The sequence below is a fragment of the Podarcis muralis genome, chromosome 7, assembly GCF_964188315.1.
Source record: "Podarcis muralis chromosome 7, rPodMur119.hap1.1, whole genome shotgun sequence".
Taxonomy (NCBI): Eukaryota; Metazoa; Chordata; class Lepidosauria; order Squamata; family Lacertidae; genus Podarcis; species Podarcis muralis.
In genome coordinates this window covers 90,626,893-90,645,750 of record NC_135661.1, presented here as the reverse complement: position 1 = coordinate 90,645,750, position 18,858 = coordinate 90,626,893, and the positions used below count along the sequence as shown (strand labels likewise).

General features: G+C 48.1%; 1 protein-coding gene across 4 annotated transcripts in view; it reads right to left on the bottom strand.

The window, feature by feature from the left end:
- Positions 1–18,858, bottom strand: part of WDR62 (WD repeat domain 62) — a 31,090-nt gene that overhangs the window by 7,216 nt on the left and 5,016 nt on the right. For 3 of the 4 annotated variants that reach the window (XM_028741810.2, XM_077932424.1, XM_077932426.1), the window contains 19 exons: positions 18,043–18,105; positions 16,872–16,929; positions 15,531–15,701; positions 14,341–14,475; positions 13,393–13,575; positions 13,136–13,296; positions 11,384–11,558; positions 10,963–11,100; positions 10,530–10,705; positions 10,184–10,275; positions 9,779–9,904; positions 8,022–8,089; positions 7,485–7,606; positions 5,098–5,173; positions 4,744–4,855; positions 4,113–4,176; positions 3,757–3,879; positions 3,504–3,640; positions 1,775–1,827 (listed from right to left, as the gene is read on the bottom strand). In XM_028741810.2, the coding sequence (XP_028597643.2) occupies positions 1,775–1,827; positions 3,504–3,640; positions 3,757–3,879; positions 4,113–4,176; positions 4,744–4,855; positions 5,098–5,173; positions 7,485–7,606; positions 8,022–8,089; positions 9,779–9,904; positions 10,184–10,275; positions 10,530–10,705; positions 10,963–11,100; positions 11,384–11,558; positions 13,136–13,296; positions 13,393–13,575; positions 14,341–14,475; positions 15,531–15,701; positions 16,872–16,929; positions 18,043–18,105 (2,233 nt within the window). The remainder of the gene's footprint in view (positions 1–1,774; positions 1,828–3,503; positions 3,641–3,756; positions 3,880–4,112; positions 4,177–4,743; positions 4,856–5,097; positions 5,174–7,484; positions 7,607–8,021; positions 8,090–9,778; positions 9,905–10,183; positions 10,276–10,529; positions 10,706–10,962; positions 11,101–11,383; positions 11,559–13,135; positions 13,297–13,392; positions 13,576–14,340; positions 14,476–15,530; positions 15,702–16,871; positions 16,930–18,042; positions 18,106–18,858) is intronic. The other variant, XM_028741811.2, reaches the window with a different exon arrangement.

Sequence of the window (18,858 nt, the reverse complement as noted above, 5' to 3'; positions counted from 1 at the left end):
AGATGTCTTCTAAAAGTAGGATAGTTGTTTATTTCCTTGACCTCTGATGGGAGGGTGTTCCACAGGGCGGGCGCCACTACCGAGAAGGCCCTCTGCCTGGTTCAGATACTTCACTTGCCTCCTTTGCCTCGATTTGTAGACATTTGGAGACCCACAGATCACAGTAGAAGCCCCACGCCCCATTTGATTATCAACACATTGAAGAGGATCATTTGCTTCTCTGCAGGACCCAGCAAGAGTGGTTCTTGTTTTCATCCTATCCAAGCAAAACGTGCACCCAACTGCTTAGCTGTCAAAGCTGGAGGACTGGAGCTCCTTTCATTTTTGGACCAGCAGTTTCTGCTGCCTGTGATTAAGCATGCAAAAATAACTGCAGTTCATGCTAACCCGGATGGATAGAGAGAACCATAGCTGTCAACTTACAGATATGAATATAAGGGACCAGCAGCCTCAAAAATAAGGGATCAGCAGCCAAAATAAGGGATTTTCCGGGCACAGGTATGTTCAACTTCTGAGCCCCTCCAAGCCAAAGGCAGAAAGCCCAGCCAGCAGCCAAACGAAGCCTCAAGCGGTGGTTCCCACAGCGCAGCAACCCAGCAAAGGGGATGCAGCAAGGGAAACCACCGTCACCTCTCCGCTGGGAAGCGCTGAGCAAAGGCGAGTCCTCCAGGCAACGCGGCCGATTTGATCGGCACAAGGCATGCAAGCTCCACCCCCCAGTCGTCCTTAGACTCCTTATTGGGTGAGCAACACAGCCAAGCAACACAGTTGGAGCCTCCCTCCTCCCTGGCTGGCAGGGAGGGAGGGAGAGGAGCTGCTTCCTTTGAAACCCAGGAAATTTAAGGGACATCATCAGTAAGGGACAGCAGCGGGACATGGCGCTGGGATAAGGGACTTTCCCACCAAATAAGGGATGGTTGACGGCTATGGAGAGAACCCTTTGTCTCTTAACCATGGGTTAAGTCCTTGGCAGTGGCCACATTTGGACGTCACGCTAAGCCACACCACGGCTCCGGAGGACGATGGGGATGGGAGCTTTTTCAGGCTGGCACGGCACAAAAGCTAAGCCAAGGTTTGGCTTTGTGGGTCATCCAAACCTGACATCCTCCTTCACATCTGCAGCCAAGGCCCAAGGAGTGGAACAAACCCACCCCTGCAAACAACACCTATTTCATCATTATTTCCCATGCCCTGGCTCAGGACCAAAAGAGCACTTTCTGCAGCATCAGCCAACACTTGTTTGGAGATCTGCAGGAGAGGCCAGGGTTTCAGCACCCTCAGGGAACATGACTTGATTTCGGTGCTGGTGCACGTCACACGAGACAAGGCCTTCTCAGTGGTGGCACTCCAGCTATGGAAGTCCCTCTCTCCTGAGGTCAGGTGGTCCTCCCTGTTATCAGATGGCAACTGACAGACCTTTGGAGCATAATACGAGCGACACCATTTGTATTGTTTAATGCCGACTTGCCTGCTGTACTTTGTGATTTTACGTTTCTTTTTAATGCTGCACCTTGGTTGTTAGATGCCCTGGGGGCAAGATATAGGAAATTAAGTACAACAGGAAGAACGTTGGTTACTGGGATTCTCCGCCTCATAATCCAGTCATGGTTAACCTGGTGCCCTCCAGCTGCTTTGGATTACAACTCCCATCAGCCCAGTCAGCTGTGTCAGCCGGGGCTGATGGGAGTTGTAGTCCAAAATACGCGGAAGGTTGGCAATGGCTGAATTAATCCATATATGAAAAATACCTTTTTTGTAAGAGCACATTACATACCAGCCTTTTTGCCCACATGGGTAGTTTACCATTGGTGAGGACGCATGCAGGAGCTGGAGAGAGCAACAGGGGAGGGAGATCGGGGTGAGCAACGTGAAAGCAGAAGAGCAGCATCTTCATACAAGGCACAGATAGGAAGAAGAAATCCCCCCCTTTGCATTTAACACAGAGCAATCGAGAAAAGACTGTAAAGCAGAACTGGGTCCCGTGGAAACTTTATCTACCAACTCTCAGAAACCAAAGCAAGTACAGTGGTACCTCGGGTTAAGTACTTAATTCGTTCTGGAGGTCCGTTCTTAACCTGAAACTGTTCTTAACCTGAAGCACCAATTTAGCTAATGGGGCCTCCTGTCGTCGCTGCTGCACAATTTCTGTTCTCATCCTGAAGCAAAGTTCTTAACCCGAGGTAATATTTATGAGTTAGCGGAGTCTGTAACCTGAAGCGTATGTAACCTGAAGCATGTGTAACCCGAGGTACCACTGTAGAAATAAGAGGGGTTTTGCTTTTCAAAGTAAAGCAGAGTACAGTCATACCTCGGGTTATTTGTGCTTCAGGTTGAGCGTTTTCAGGTTATGCTCTGCGGTGACCCGGAAGTAACGGAGCGCATTACTTCCGGGTTTCGCTGTTTGCGCATGCGCAGACGCTCAAAATTACATCACGCGCATGCGCGGAAGCGGCAAATCACGACCCGCAGGGGTGGGTTGCATTTGCTTCAGGATGCGAACGGGGCTCCGGAACGGATCCCGTTCACATCCAGAGGTACCACTGCTCAGATTCTCAGCAACGCTTCTGAATACCAGTCGCTGGACACTGAAAGAGAGCGCTCTTGTGTTTAAGTGTCCTGCTTGTGCATTTCGCACTGGGGCATCTGGCTGGCCTCTGTGAGAACAGGATGCTGGACCAGATGGGCCGCATCCAGCAAGTCTCTTCTTATGTTCTTTGCACCCCAACAAAACTGCATCAAGAGGAGTATAGCATCTAGATCAAGGGAAGTAATAGTGCCACTGTATTCTGCTCTGGTCAGACCTCACCTGGAGTACTGTGTCCAGTTCTGGGCACCACAGTTCAAGAAGGACACTGACAAACTGGAACGTGTCCAGAGGAGGGCAACCAAAATGGTCCAAGGCCTGGAAACGATGCCTTATGAGGAACGGCTAAGGGAGCTGGGCATGTTTAGCCTGGAGAAGAGGAGGTTAAGGGGTGATATGATAGCCATGTTCAAATATATAAAAGGATGTCACATAGAGGAGGGAGAAAGGTTGTTTTCTGCTGCTCCAGAGAAGCGGACACGGAGCAATGGATCCAAACTACAAGAAAGAAGATTCCACCTAAACATTAGGAAGAACTTCCTGACAGTAAGAGCTGTTCGACAGTGGAATTTGCTGCCAAGGAGTGTGGTGGAGTCTCCGTCTTTGGAGGTCTTTAAGCAGAGGCTTGACAACCATATGTCAGGAGTGCTCTGATGGTGTTTCCTGCTTGGCAGGGGGTTGGACTCCATGGCCCTTGTGGTCTCTTCCAACTCTAGGATTCTATGATTCTATGAAAACACTACCAGAAATTTTATAGGGAGCGGGGGCGGCAGAGAGGACAAAAAGGCCTTTACAAAACCACCGTCACCAGGGTCTCCAGCTGGGCCTGTCCTGAAGTCTGATGGGCTTTCCGTGGCTTCTCGCCAAATCCCACGCATCCCCTTCCAGCTGCCTTGGGAAGTGCCTCGTGCCTCCATACCTGTATCAAGGACAGCTTGGGGGGGCGTCAGAAGAGCAGCGTCTTCCTCTTCCCTCTCCTCCTCTGTGTCATAGTCAGTCAGGCGCTCAGCCCCACAGGGAGACCTTTCGCTCGGCAGAGCAACGTAGGGCTCCCTCCTGGAGGAAAGGAAGAGTCAGAGGGATCCCTTTCAGGGCTCAAGAGCGACAGAGTCACCCCGGTCTCCCCATCGGGAGCAGAGAGCGTCACCCCAAGACCCCAGCTGTTCCAGTACCTGACCTGATGAGGCCACACGGGCTCCCTGGCTTTCCTCTGCTGCTGGACTTGATCCAGGTCCATCAAATGCTGCTTCATGCAGGTGGTGATTTCAGGACTCAGGTGCCATATAAAGATGCAGCTGGAGAAAGGGAAGAGGGCCGAATCAGTGGCCTGAACCGTTCCACATCCCTGGTGTGCTTCCTGCTCTCTCCTGCCTAGATCTGAAAAGGCCACACACTCATCTGGGAACCCCATCCAGAGGTCCTCTTCCCTTAAAGCTAATTGAGCAACAAACACACACTAAATGACCCCACTTTCAGGACCACAAATTTCTAATTCACGCAAGCATCCTTCGCAGTTCAAGTTGCCCACCTGTCTCCCGAGACGGTGATCAAATGTTTGCAGTCAAAGGTGAATTTCATCCCTGTAACGACTTCTGCAAGATAAAGATGGGTTGGTTGTTTGGCTGCATCAGTTATCACTACAATTTATAAGAAACAGACTGTAGTGTCTGGGGCTAATGGGATCCAAAACAGGCAGAGGGCACCAGGCTGGGGTAGGTTGTACTATGTACTAGAGAAAAGGTAAAGGGACCCCTGACCATTAGGTCCAGTCGTGGCCGACTCTGGGGTTGCGGCGCTCATCTCGCTTTACTGGCTGAGGGAGCCGGCGTACAGCTTCCGGGTCATGTGGCCAGCAGGACTAAGCCGCTTCTGGCAAACCAGAGCAGCGCACAGAAACGCCATTTACCTTCCCGCTGGAGTGGTACCTATTTATCTACTTGCACTTTGACGTGCTTTCGAACTGCTAGGTGGGCAGGAGCAGGGACCGAGCAACGGGAGCTCACCCCGTTGCAGGGATTTGAACCACTGACCTTCTGATCGGCAAGTCCTAGGCTCTGTGGTTTAACCCACAGCGCCACCCGTGTCCCTTATGTACTAGATATGCGCTTGCAAAATAACCGAACCAAAAAAAGCAGCAACAGCACCACAGCAAAACAAACCTGAGTGTCCAAACATTTTGGCAACACACTCCCCAGAGTGGAAGTCGATAATGGAAATGCTCTTGTCTGAGCAACTGGTGGCCAAGAATGTTCCAGAAGGATCCAGCTGGACCTGCACAGGGATCGGAAACAAAGAGGCTTCACTCTTTCAGATTTACTTCAATTGTTGTCGGCTGAATAACGAACCACTTATTCGCAGTTCAACAAAATAAGCATGCTTGGCATTCCTTACACCGTTTAGTGGGAAGCAACAGCCCACAGGAATATTAGGCCACATTCCAGGAGGCCTGGGTCCAAGGGTGGGCAAGAGGAAGATTATTTCTACAGGCACTTTCCCCATATTAACTCAGTTACCTTCAGAAGGGATCCGTCATCGCCTTGTGAGCCTTTGTAGCACCACTTCTGTTTCCCGCTGGCTGTGTTGTATACCCTGGAGGAAGGTCAGGTTACATTTGGGTGTGTGCAAAGGCTTGCTGGTTTGACACAACTGAAGAGCCACGCTTTGATACTGGGCTTTGTGTCCTGTGCCCAAAGCCTTTGAAAAAGCAGTGGAGCAACAGGTTCATTGTGCAAACACGGGTCCTTTTCTCTGGGAATTAAAAGCACTCTCAGCGCACACAGTCCCTGAGTCAACGCCTCGGGCTTCCTAGACGTGGCTGTGCTGCATCTGTGGGCACACAGATGCTCGTAAACTGGCCAAAACGGCAGTTTTCAAGCATAAAGTTAATCTGAAGGAGTTGGTGTCTAATTAAAATACACAGGGAAACAATTTCATCAAAATGAAACAAACATTTCACAAAATGAAACAGAGCTAGACTGCCAGTCCTTGGGGTGCTGCTTCTGACTGGTGAGAAGACTTACCACCTTTCCTATTGCGGGGCTGTACTCTGGATTTGAACCCGGAGCCCCGTGCATGCAAAGCATGAGCTACTCTTCCTGGCTAGCACTTCTCCAACAGCCACTGCGCTCTTGGCGTCTAACTGGGCCTTGGAGCTGGAGGATGAGCGAGGAGGATGAATCCTATCTGCTGCTCTAGCCAAGCAGTAAGGGAATCGCTCTGTGGTACTTGCAGTGATTGGCCCCGATCCGGAGCTTCATCTGTTTCCTCTCTCAGGCTCCTTCCAGCCACTGCAACTCATACAGGTCCAATTTACAGACCGTTGCGGAACCAGCAGAGCCCTCAGTAAAAGCAACCGAGGCTTAACAGGAGGGGAAAGCCCAGACACACTCTCAGAAAACGTGCCAAAATGATTAAGAAATTCTCATATGAATATCCCGCTGATTAAAGTCCTCATATGATAAAAGGATGAAGATTAATAATTCAGCTGTCCATTACGCAAGAGCTGCCACAGGTGTTTGGGGATTCTTGAGATGTTTAATCCTGGCTCTTCCCATAGGATTTCCCTCTCGGATTTAGGTGAATATGGATATTCAAAACCAAAAGTTGAAAACAGCTAAAGTTTTGCAAGTCGCTTAGAGACTCTTTACAGAGCACGCAATTAATAAATTGAATAAATCAGAAACACTCTGGCGATAATAGTTCCACAAACAGAGCACTTAACTATGTAAACAAACAACCAACAATATGACATTTAGAAGACATCTGAAGGCAGCCTTTTTTAGGGAAGTTTTTAATGTCTGATGTTTTAATGTATTTTTAATCTTCTGTTGGAAGCCACCCAGAATGGCTGGGGAAACCCAGCTAGATTGGGGTTGTTGTTTTTTTAAGAAAATCATCATCATCATCATCATCTCCACATCAAGAGCTGCCAAACCAAACTGGCCCAACTACACCGCTTGTTGGAGGATATATCTAAAGAGCACTGACTGTTACAGAGAATGTCAAAAGATTTGAGATGATTTAGAATTGTAGAAAAGTAGAGTTCGGAGGGACCACAAGGGCCATCTAGTCCAACCCCCTGCAATGCAGGAATCTTTTGCCCAACGTGGGGCTCAAACCCACAAGCCTGGGATGAAGAGCCTCATGCCCCATCAGCTGAGCTCCGCTCTCACCCTTTTCTTCCCCTTACAGGCAACTGTATCCCAAGAAAAGCACCTCATCCAAATGGGGAGATTTGAGGCAGTCGATGTTGGCGTGAGTGAGAGTGTTTCATTCATTTCCAGAAACAGAAAGACTGAAGGAGCAGCTAAGTGCTGATTGTTTAGACTATCCAAGGACACTTTCTGAGGGTACCGTTTTCTGGACATACGTGGTTTCCTACAGAACACAGCAAACCGTTTTCCAGTCTGCGTTTATCTCCTGAACTGACAACATGTAGAGAGATTTTGCAGCTCAGAAGAGAGCAAGGCCTCAGAACTTTAAGTGTACCTTCACCTGCGGCGAAAGCCTGTTAATAGCAGGAACCATTTACACATTTTATTACCTACAAGTAAAGAGTCATGACTTGTCTGAGCTTTATTGCTTCCATGATCTATTTCTTCTCCGGTGTCTGGGCTAGAGCGCCTACGCGCTTTGAAGGAACGCACACAACTATGTTGATTTACGGCCACTAGCACACGCAGCGACCATGCCAGACCTGATTCTTTTATGGTTCAAAGACCGTCAGTCTTACAAGAGTCTATTGATAGGATGGACATATGCAACAAGGCAGAACAACAAAAGTGCAGACAAGTTAAGAGGGAGGCTGGCGGTCAGGAGGAGAAATATGCTTACTTTCTTCCAGCATTCGACTGCGTGGAATGGCCGAAAATTCTGCGGTGGAAAATGCGGAACAGTTTACCTGACATTTCTGTCCTGACAGGCCACTGCAACATACTTCTGCGTTATGTCGATATCCATGTCGTACAAGGTTGTTTTCTCAGCAACGTGGTGAGTTCTGATGAAGTTAATTCCATCCGACACCTGTGGAGTGAAAACGACCCAACTAAGATCTGAACTGGTGCAGGAATTTTACCCAAGTGCAGCGCAGCAGGTCTGCAGCAGCCTCACACGTAAGCATGAACGAATCAGATAAACTTTTATCTGGATACAAAAGGGGAAAGGTGCCCCTTTCATTATTTGGCAACGGGTCTTTGGAAGAGGAAAACAAGCTGCTCAAGTTCAGATGGGAGCAGCACTTCTGGATGAGGCCAAAGGTGCCTCCTCTGGCTCAGGATCCTGCTTCCATGGCGGCCAACCGGATGCCTCTGGGAAGCCCGCAAAGGCAAGAGCCCTCCCTGCTGCTGTTCTCCTTCGTGGATTTATCCAATCCTCTTTTGCATTTGGTGGCTATCGCCGAACCTCCTGGTGGCTTATTCCGTAAATGAATTGTAAGCACCTTTTGTGCACTGCGAAAATAGATGCTTTTGTCGGCTCCACAGCTGATCATTTGAATCTCTCCATTTCCTGTGGGCGAGAAGAAGAAATCTGTAGGTAAGTGAAATCTGTAGAAGAATCCCCTTGTATTTACAGTGGTACCCCGCAAGACGAACGCCTCGCAAGACGGAAAACCCGCTAGACGAAAGGGTTTTCCGTTTTGGAGGCGCTTCGCAAAACGAATTTCCCTATGGGCTTGCTTCGCAAGATGAAAGCCCATAGGGAAATCTCCGGGGACCTCTTTTAAATGCTAGCGGTGGGGAGCAAAGCCTTTCCCCCCCCCCTCCGGCCTTCAGAAGAGGTCCAGGAAGGCTGGCGGGGGCCGAAAGGCTTTGCTCCCCACCACCAGCATTTTAAAAGCAGTCCGGGATAGCAGGGAAGCGCTTCCCGCTATCCCGGACGGCTTTTGAAGGCAGGAGAGGTCCGCGAAGCCTGGGCGTGCTGATCTCAGCGCGCGCAGGCTTCGGCATGCCGGCAACTCTCTGCAAGCAGCGGCAGCGCTGCCGCTGCTTGCGGAGAGGTCCGCGAAGCCTTGGCCGGACAGCTTTTGAAGGCAGGCGGGGGGGAGCAAAGACTTTCGCCCCCGCCAGCCTTCAGAAGAGGTCCTGGACCTCTTCTGAAGGCTGGCGGGGGGCAAAAGTCTTTGTCCCCCCTGCCTGCCTTCCCAGGGGCTTTTAAATCGCCCCGGACAGCGGAGAAGTCCTCCGCTGTCCCGGGGCGATTTTAAAATGCCGCCCGCCAGCATTTTAAGATCGCCCCGGACAGCGGAGAAGCCCTCCGCTGTCCCGGGGTTTTTTAAAATGCTGGGGGTGGGAAGAAAAGCCCTTGTTTCCCCCCCCCCCCCAGCCTTCAGAAGAGGTCGGGGGACAGACTGTCCCTGGACCTGGTCTGAAGTCGGTTTCCCTAGGAACGCATTAATTGATTTTCAATGCATTCCTATGGGAAACCGTGCATCGCAAGACGAAAAGACTTGCGGAACGAATTAATTTCGTCTTGCGAGGCACCACTGTATTTAGATCCGTTGCTTCCAAGCTTGTTTAGACCAAGTTAACGGCCTTATAGGCTTCCTCCACGTGAATAGGAGTTCACTTTTTGAATAATAAGAATTACCGGTATATGTCACAGGGAGAAGGGGCACCAGGATTTTAGAGATGCTTAGGTGGGGCATGGCCCCCCCAAAAAAGGTTGGGAACCACTGATTTAGATGTACACCCCACTCCACAAAGACAATAGCCAGGGTGGCTTACAATAAAACATTATGAACCCGAGGGAAACACTGCACTGGAAACTTCTCCTCTGCAAGCCAGCGGAAACTGGAGTTGTGCGAGAACACAGGGAGAAGTGAAGTAATCTGTGCAATTGCACATAGAGGTTCCGCACCTGAACTGATATCCATTCTGGGAAGAGCGAGGCTCCCAGAAATACAATCAGCTGGAGCAGATTGTTGGGCAACTTCCATGGAGGCACAGATTGCAGCTATAACAAAGGCGGCATTTTTTCATCTCTGCCAAGCTAAGCAGTTGGTCCCTTAACACTCTCGCCCTGATCTGGCTACTGTGATCCACGTGACGTTCCCCTCCAGGCTTGATTACTGTAACTTGCTCTACGCGGGGCTGCCCTTGAGACTGACCCAGAAACTCCAGTGGGTGCAGAATGCCGCGGTGAGAGGGCAGGATATAAATACAATTTTATTTATTATTTTATTTATTTATAACTTACCAGCAAACCTTACAGCTGTTATGGCTGAGGAATGGTCGTCCAACGTCTGCTCTAGTTTATAATTTTCCTCCACGTTGAGCACATGAATCAGCCTGTCTCGGCTTGCTGAGGCCAGCAGGGCCATCCCTACAGGAGGCAGAAAAGATGGGCAACTCTGCATCCACTCCAAAGGGACTTAAAGCAGTGGAAAAGAACAAGCAGACCCACAAAGGACATGCTGAAGTGAGATCCATTCATTCCAGTGGGTCTTCTCTGAGTTGAATACCACCCAGCCACTATAGTCCCAAACCTGTAGCGATGGGAGCGAGTTTGTGTGTATCTATATACATCCACATACCATAAAAGCCCCAGGCACGAGCCTGGAATAAATGTTAACTGCACACATTTTCAAATTTGAAAATTTACCCGTTTCTGGCTTAGAATATTGTAAGCAGAGAACTTCTGAATCGTGAGCTTCCACTTTAATGACTTCATCCATATATTTTAGCTCATGTATCCTGTAAGACAACACACACATTTTAATAACTTTTAAGTATTTGGAGAGTCCTGCCAAGGCTGGTGTTCCTTAGGAGCTTGCAACCCCGTTAGATGGCCTGCATATAAATAATACAGTTAGCGCTGTTGCTGAGGAATCAAAGATGTAGAAACCCACCGCGTGTGACTGGCATACGCAGGGCCTTAGCTACAACTCATCACGCAATTATATGAAAACACAGAATCTGGCAGACGTTACAGAATAAAACAGACCCACCTGAGATTTCCCGCTCTGTCCCCAGAGGCCAAGTGCTGGCCATCAGGGCTGACCTGCATCACGCGGACACCAGATTTCACATCAAGGTAGTTGGCATTTTCGCCTCTGTCTGGCAAATTTGTTAAATCCTGCAGGTGCTGGGTGTTATTTTCCACATATATAATCTTCAGCAAGTTCTTTATAGAGGAAAGAATGTTTTAAGAGATATATCTCTCTATACACAGACACCCATTCTGTTAAAAAGAAGACTCATCAAAAGGAAAATAATTTGTAACAAACCAGAAGGGAACTAAGTCAACAAAACCTCAATTAGTTTTAATTACTAGCATGCCTTCCAGACATTGAGATGCACAACCTACGCATTGGTATAAATCACTCAGGTTTAATCTGGCATCATATCAAGTCTGAACTCTTAATAAGCAATAATGCATACATTACTGTAGATGTTCTTCTGAAAATCCACATGCGTGCCATTTTCCAAGTTCCAAAACCGTATAGTATTGTCCGATGAGCATGTTAGAAAGGACCCTGGGGGTAAACATCCTCTATGGTCTTCAAACTCAGGATAAACCTAAGATGCAGCCACAATAGAGCCAAGGGGAAAAACAGAAGAATCAAGACACAAAATCCAAGCCGTATGATGGACCTAGTTTGTCGAACACCATTAATAAATAATGTGTGGGCTTTAATTATTACTTCCTTAAATTGGAATGACCCACTTTATTTCATTTTCATCGTGTAAGCTGCTTCCTGAATTTTTATGGAGAGTGGCACACAGATAAATGAAAGGAATCAACGTTATTTTCTTAATCCTTCACATCCTTTTTAGAAAAGAAGAAGCGCCATCCACTCACCTCAACATTCCACACAAAGGAGCTGTGGAAAAGGTCAGACCACACTTTCCCCACTTGGCGGGTGTCCTTCACATCCCAAATGTAGATGCTGTGGTCCTTGTAAACACAGGAGAGCCAGTGATGGCGGGGGTCAAAGGCCAAGGCAATCGTATCTGAGTAGGTGGCACCTGGCCTTCTTGAAAAGATCGGGGGGGGGGGGGACATGCTCCTTGGTTACCAAAAAGAACCAAACTGATGAGCTTCATTTTACACACCGATGCTGAGATAGGCTGCAAAGACCTTAAGTGCAAGGGAAGTGGGAACACACACAATCAAAAGAAAGGGGCCATGGGGGCGATGGGGAACAGTTAAGCTTGATGTGGAGGCAGGGGCAGCAACAGCCTGCTAATGTGTGATGTCTCCCAGCCGCACCTCTCGTTTGCTTCCCATGCGCGGCCACCAGAAACATGAGAGAAGCTGATAGTCACCAGACAGGAGCATTTCCCCAAAACTGTGCAAGGACGAGATGTCCCAGTGCAGTTGGGAATCAATAGCCTAAGCCAGTGGTGTTCCACCAGTGTGCCGTGGGGCCCGGGGGTGCCTTGAATGATGGTCAGGGGTGCCGCAGGCAACAGTGGCCCAAGTCCCTCTTTCCTTCCCTCCAATGCCCTCTTGCATCTCTCCCTCCCAAAGGCTGGAGCAGCTGTTTGTTGCTACAAGCTCCCCAGGCTAATGGTGCCTCTGGGGCTGGCCAGGAGCTGAAGTGGCCTCGGAGTAAGCAAGCAAATGGGTGAGGGAGGCCAGCCAGCCAGTCCGCCAGCCCTTGCTGTTGGGAATGGTCTGACAAGTGGGAGGCCAGGCAGACACCCCACTGGCCTTTCTTGTGCTTGCTGCCTGCCTGGGAGCCTTTCCACCATGCAGGCCTAGCGGCACTCACTGTTGGCCCTGCTACCTCCCAAAAGGAGTAAGATGGCTTCACGTTCGCCTTTGGCCAGTCTCTGTTGGGTAGCATGAGGAGGCACCTCTCTTTGGGGCAGGGGGGACAGAGAAGAAGAAGAAGAAGAAGAAGAAGAAGAAGAAGAAGAAGAAGAAGAAGAAGAAGAAGAACAACAACAACAACAACAACAACAACAGGAGTTTGGATTTGATATCCTGCTTTATCACTACCCGAAGGAGTCTCAAAGCGGCTAACATTCTCCTCTCCCTTCCTCCCCCACAACAAACACTCTGTGAGGTGAGTGGGGCTGAGAGACTTCAGAGAAGTCTGACTAGCCCAAGGTCACCCAGCAGCTGCAGGTGGAGGAGCGGGGAATCGAACCCAGTTCCCCAGATTACGAGTCCACCGCTCTTAACCACTACACCACACTGGCTCTCAGAGACCACAGGCAGTGGCAGCGGCTGCCCTGAGGATCCCAAGGAGAGAGGAGAGGAAGCTAAGGGAACACTCCACAAGGGAGGGTGTTTGAAAAGGGGCGAGGGGCTGCCAGCTCTGCAGGCAAGGGGTGACATAACTGAGCTCCTGAGACTCGGAGTGCATGTCCCCACAGGGGAGCCACAGAAAGAATGCAGTTGGTCACGGGAGCCGTGGACACAAAAGGGTTGAAAACCTCTGGCCTGAGCAAACGCACTTGCAGAGCTGCGAGCTTGCTGGGTTAAAACACCACCACTACCTGTGCATTCTTCAGCATCAAAGCATCAGGCTTCTGCCTAAGCACAGGCCTGCACATTCTCCAGCCCAGCTCCCACGCCTGTGGGGCCCCAAGAGCTTTGTACCTCAGCATTTCTTCTCCAGCGACGTCGATGCCCAGGTGGTGCGGCTTAGGCAAGTCCGAGAGATAATGCAAGTTGTGGGTGTGGAAGATGCGCACGGTTCCATTTGCACAACCGCAGAAAATAAACTCTTCGCTAACGCAAATGCAGTTGGCTAGAGACACCTTGAAAAAGGGAAGGAGGTGTGTGCAGTTAGATCGCAAAGGAGGAGGCTTCTCGTCTTCCACCCACCACCCCAGAAACAAAAACGGCATTTGTACCTTCAGATCAATCCACTTCTCCAGCACACGCTTCTCGTTAAACTGGCAGAGGAGGCCAGAATAAGAAATGCAGAACGTGCTACCTGACATTTTGCCCTGCCCACATGCCACGTCACAGAAGATGTTGTTGTGAAGCTCTCCCAGAAGACCAGAGCGACCAACTAGTGGAACGGTCTGTTTAATCTGAAATGACACACCAACTCAAGCTCAACGGTTTAAGCTAGCCTATGTCTTGCACTGAAAACAACAGCAGAAGGACATCAACTACAGTGGTACCTCGGTTTAAGAACAGCCCTGTTTACGAAATATTTGGTTTACAAACTATTTGGTTTACGAACTCTGCAAAACTGGAAGTAGTGTCCCAGTTTGCGAACTTTACCTCGGTCTAAGAACAGAAGCCAAATGGTGGAAGGGCACCGGCGGCGGGAGGCCTCATTAGGGAAAGCACGCCTCGGTTTAAGAACGTTTCAGTTTAAGAACGGACTTCCAGAACAGATTAAGTTCGTAAACTGAGGTACCACTTTAATTTTCTCTCTGGGGCTTCATAAAATGCAAATAAAACTTCTCTGCATTCACAGGCAACAGAGTCTCATTTTATTTTATTTCTTCAACCAAACACAAACCTGATGAAAATGGTTAATTTACTTCTTTAAATGTCTCAAAACAGACAGTGAGACACATTTGTTGACTTGGTCGTAAGAATGAGGGTTCGAAAGGATGCTAAAATATAGAATCTGAGGTGCTTGCTTAGAATTCTGGGGGAAATGGGGCCGGTTCGTAGAGTTGCAAAGTAATTTAACTGGCCAAGAAGGGTTTCCAACAAACAATGGGAAAACGAATGAACAATGGAAGGGGCTATGGAAGTACCATACAGAGCACTTAACCAGGAAGCTATTTTGAAAGGAACTTCCCGTTTTGCTGTCAGTCACAGGATGCAGACAGGTTTACCTTAAACTCCCTGGATTCATCCAGGAACCAGAACTTCACGTGTCGGTGGCCGACAGTAACAAAGTAGCTGTCCTCTGAAAAGGAGATGGCCATAACCTTGGAGGAGATTTTATTGGAGGCAATGAGTGTGCCCTTCTGCAAAACAGAAGCATGAATACCCACCAATCATTCCAGCACGAGATGCAAATGGCACAAATAGCCCTTGAACAGAACCCATTAAGAGTATGCATCAATCTTTTCCCAGTGAGAATGTGTGATAGGAATTCTGAGGTCTTAGATATATGGAAATGTTCATAAGTGTACCAACCAAGCAGGTACACAGATCAGCACAGGAAGGCCAACCTGGAACCATTTTGATTCCCAAACTGACCAAATGTTTTCTCTGCAAGGTCAGAGGAAAATGGAAAAGCCTCCCCATTGTCTTTTCCTTCACAAATCCTGTCTTAAGGGTATGTCTGTGTATGAATAGGGTGTGAGCCTGTGACCTGACCCAGGAACTAAGTATTTATCATTACAAAAGACTGGCCAGGCTACCTAGGCAATCCAATCAAGTTACCTGCCAGACAGGAGATAAACAACATTCAAATTTCTGTTTTAAGACCGCCTTTTCTGTAATGAAGGTATGATGTATCTGGGGCGTGGTCTTAGGTTACACCCCTTCTGTGATGTATGTTATGATGTTTCTGGGGGTGGCCTTGATCTACAGGGTGGCAATTTTAAAGTCTTTATAAGGCCTTGTGCGCCATTTTTCGGGGTTCCGCCTCTCTCCTGCGGGTGGGGGGAGCACACTGTTGCAACCGCTTTAATAAAGATCAGGCTTACTGGCTGCTTTGCTTCTCAATATTCCCTGGTTGGCCTCTGTTATCTTCTCCTACCAATAGGGAACCTATGTAAGGACTCTATACAGGCTCTTGGATACCCCATAAGGGAAAAAGGCAATTTTTGTTTACAACAGAATGTATATTAAAGCACACACCATTGCATTCCTCTCCCCACACCCAGTCTTCAAACTGAATAACCTGCACATTCCTGGTCCTTGACACCCTAACATGGCCTGATGGGAATTGTAGTCCAAAGAGCCTGGAGGCCATCAGGTTGATGAAGGGAGGCCCCAGCATCTCAGAGAACATCCCTGCCCTCAAACACGGCAGTGGCTACTTGCTCCTGCACCCCACCTTCCGGCGCCTTACCTTCCAGTCCCACACGTTGACAATCATGTCATGCGGATAGCCCACTGAGACCAGGTATTTCATATTGGGGGAAAAGGCCACACACGCCACGCCGTGCTTGTGGCCGTGCAGCTCCGACACTTGGGCTTTCTCTTCGACATCCCACACGCGGACTGCCGGCCTGTGCCCGTTCTGCAGGAGGAAAGGCCAGAAATGCGGTCACTGGGACCATGGCTAGACAGCGCTCAGCCCACGCTGATTCCACCAGGCCACTAGAGAGGGAGGGGGCAGCCAAGTCGCAGGGCCTCTCCATTGGCTCTGCTGAAAAATCAGCAACTTCTCTCCACATTTCCCCATTTCTGCTATTCACTTCAAGGTCTCCGTCACCGAGAGCCGACGCCTGAGCTTGCTCTTTTCCTTCTCCCTCCTATTCTCTTTTCCTTCTGTGTTGTTGACTCTGAGATTGTGAGACGGAGAGGAGGGACCACCTATTCACTGATATTTGCAAGGTGCTCTGGGAACTTTTTTTTGCCAACCACCACCAAGAGACTTCCTTGAAGGATGTGCAGAGAGCACCTTTTGCTCACTTGCCGATGGGTTTTTCCGGTCATGAGGTGTGACGTGTAGGCCATCTTAAGCTCTGGCACATCTCTTGATAATTCTCACACAGCCACCGCCCATGCTACTCTACGGTGGGCTCAGAGAAAAGAGAAACTGTTTAGAACCGTGGTTCCCAATGTGGGGCACATGCCCCACAGGGGGGCAATTTGATGTTTAAAGGGGGCAATTTGATAATGAGTTATTAACAGTGATTGGCCCTCCACGTGAATAGGACTTCACTTTTTGAATAATAAGAATTATATGTCACGGGGAGAAGGGGCATCAGGATTTTAGAGAGGCTTAGGTGGGGCATGGCCAAAAGGGGATTGGGAACCGCTGGTTCAGAACGTCAAAAGGAGCACATTGGAATCATCCAGCGCTAGAACACCACTAGAGGGCATGATTAAGTAACTTTGAAAAGACAAGACAAAATACTCCTGTGATTTCAATTGGCATTCTAATCCTAGACACTCTTACTTCAGTAGCTAGTGATGGCCTGTGACTGCTGCATTTAAGATAACACAGGTATCTCCTTTACATTACTTTGCTGTCACCAGCCAGGGATTCAAAGTGGTACGACTGAGGTGCAGGTCTCTTGCCAAAGGGAGTTCAAGGCATTGCCACAAATTACAAGTGATAAAAGGAGGCTTCAAAATGTATTAGTATAATTTGCACGTTTAGAGTCGTAAGATTTTTTTTAAAAAAGCATACTTTGTACTCCTCGCATAATTTTTAAAGAAAATTCATTCAAGCAAAACTCACCTCACCAGTTGCAATATATTTCCCATCAGGAGAGAAAGATAGAGCACTAACTGTTTTCCTAAAAGTGGGAAGAGAGAAAAGAACACCTTTACATTTTATCTCTCCGTAAAATGAATGCCAAAGAAGCGTCATGTAACTCTGTTGCAGGAAAAGCAACAAACATTTATTGCGGCAGAAACCTGTGTGTGGACTAAAGCCCACTTTTCAGGTGAATAGAATGACATTGCTCCAAACGGAATGGGTGCTAGTCCACAAAAGCTTTTGCCACAAAGTAGTTGTGAGTCATTATAGATAGGAATAAAAATAATAATTTATTATTTATACCCTGTCCATCTGGCTAGGTTTCCGCAGGAAACAAAGAGCTTTAACGTCATCTGCACATCTTGATGATTAACCAACTGAGTGCTTTCTTAAAATTATTATTAGCCCACTTCATTATTATTCATTTAAACCAGTGGGGGGGGGGGGCATTTTTAAAAAAATCATAGCTGCCTGCTAATCAGCTGGTGTTACTCCAATGGAAGTGACATCAGCTGATGGGCAAGGGGACGGGGTTTGCTTCTGCGCTGGCTGAGAGCTGGCATGCAGGATTTAACCTTCCACTCATGAACTGATGGGCAGTGATTAAATCCTGATTAGTTTGGGTGTGCATTCCTGTTATGAGTAGAAGGAATGTCACATACACTAGAAGAAAAGCATGGAGCTAACCGTAAGCCCTTTTACAAACCGCTGCATGCTGGTCTTTAAACCTCTGGTTTTGGGAGGTTCAAATTGCCGTGCAGAGCTGTTGCAAATAGATCTGTGCTGCTCTTTAAACCTCCCAAAACTGTAGGTTTGAAGAGAAGTGTGGGGCTATCTGCAAAACGCCATTCAAACTGCTCCACTCAAAGGTCCAAACAATTGGGGCTTCAAAGCGAAGTATTCTATGATGAGACGGCCCTGCCCTCCAGTCAAATTTGGCTCTCCGTTGGTGTGATAAGAATCTGGCCTGCTAGCAAGAAAAGGCTCCCCATTATTTAAAACGATTTACTGATCAAATAAACACCACAATAATGTTCTGTTCTCTGGAAAATCACTTTCAACAAGCTTCACCCATACTTGGCCAGGAATTCACATGCAAGCTGCATTTTACCATAAACAAGAGTGATACGAAAACTAATATATACATTACCTAGCAGTATTAAAAATATGCCTCTGTTTATTCTGCCGAGGATTTAAAATCACAACCACGCATCTGGAAAGAGAGATCAAAACATTTACATGAGGGAGAATTCCCCAACTCTAAAGAGGGGAAAGTGACTCAATTTTACTGCCTGGACAAATGTACTCAGGGGAGGGAAGCATTCGTTTACAAAAACTGTGGCTTATTATCCTGGATTGATCAAATCAACCATAGTGAAAATCAACCACAGTTCCTGGTTCAGGCATAATGGCAACCGTGCTTCAATAAAAATGGAAGCAAATCCTTCAAGCCACTTTGTCATACCCGAGGAGAGGGAAAGGAGACTATGCAGGCCTGGTGCTTGTCCACATTTATTCCCACAGCATGATTTAGTATTATGTGCAAATTAAGCCAGTATGACTGGTCACAAGCTCCCTTCCTCTCTAGCAACACAACAGGAAATAGGATATTTGTGGATGATCATGCAGAAGACAATCAACAAATACCACAACAGTGACTAACAACATCTGTCTAAGGGTCTAATTGATGGTCCCAGAGATCTCCCCCTGCCCCCAAAAGACTGGCAAACAAATCCATACTTCCCTTCTAATAGTACAGCTTATTTATAATAATATAATAATAATTTATTATTTATACCCCGCCCATCTGGCTGGGTTTCCCCAGCCACTCTGGGCGGCTTCCAACCGAATATTAAAAACAATACAGCCTCAGACATTAAAAACTTCCCTAATCAGGGCTGCCATCAGTTGTCTTTTAAAAGTAAAATAGTCGTTTATTGCCTTGACATCTGCTGGGAGGGAGTTC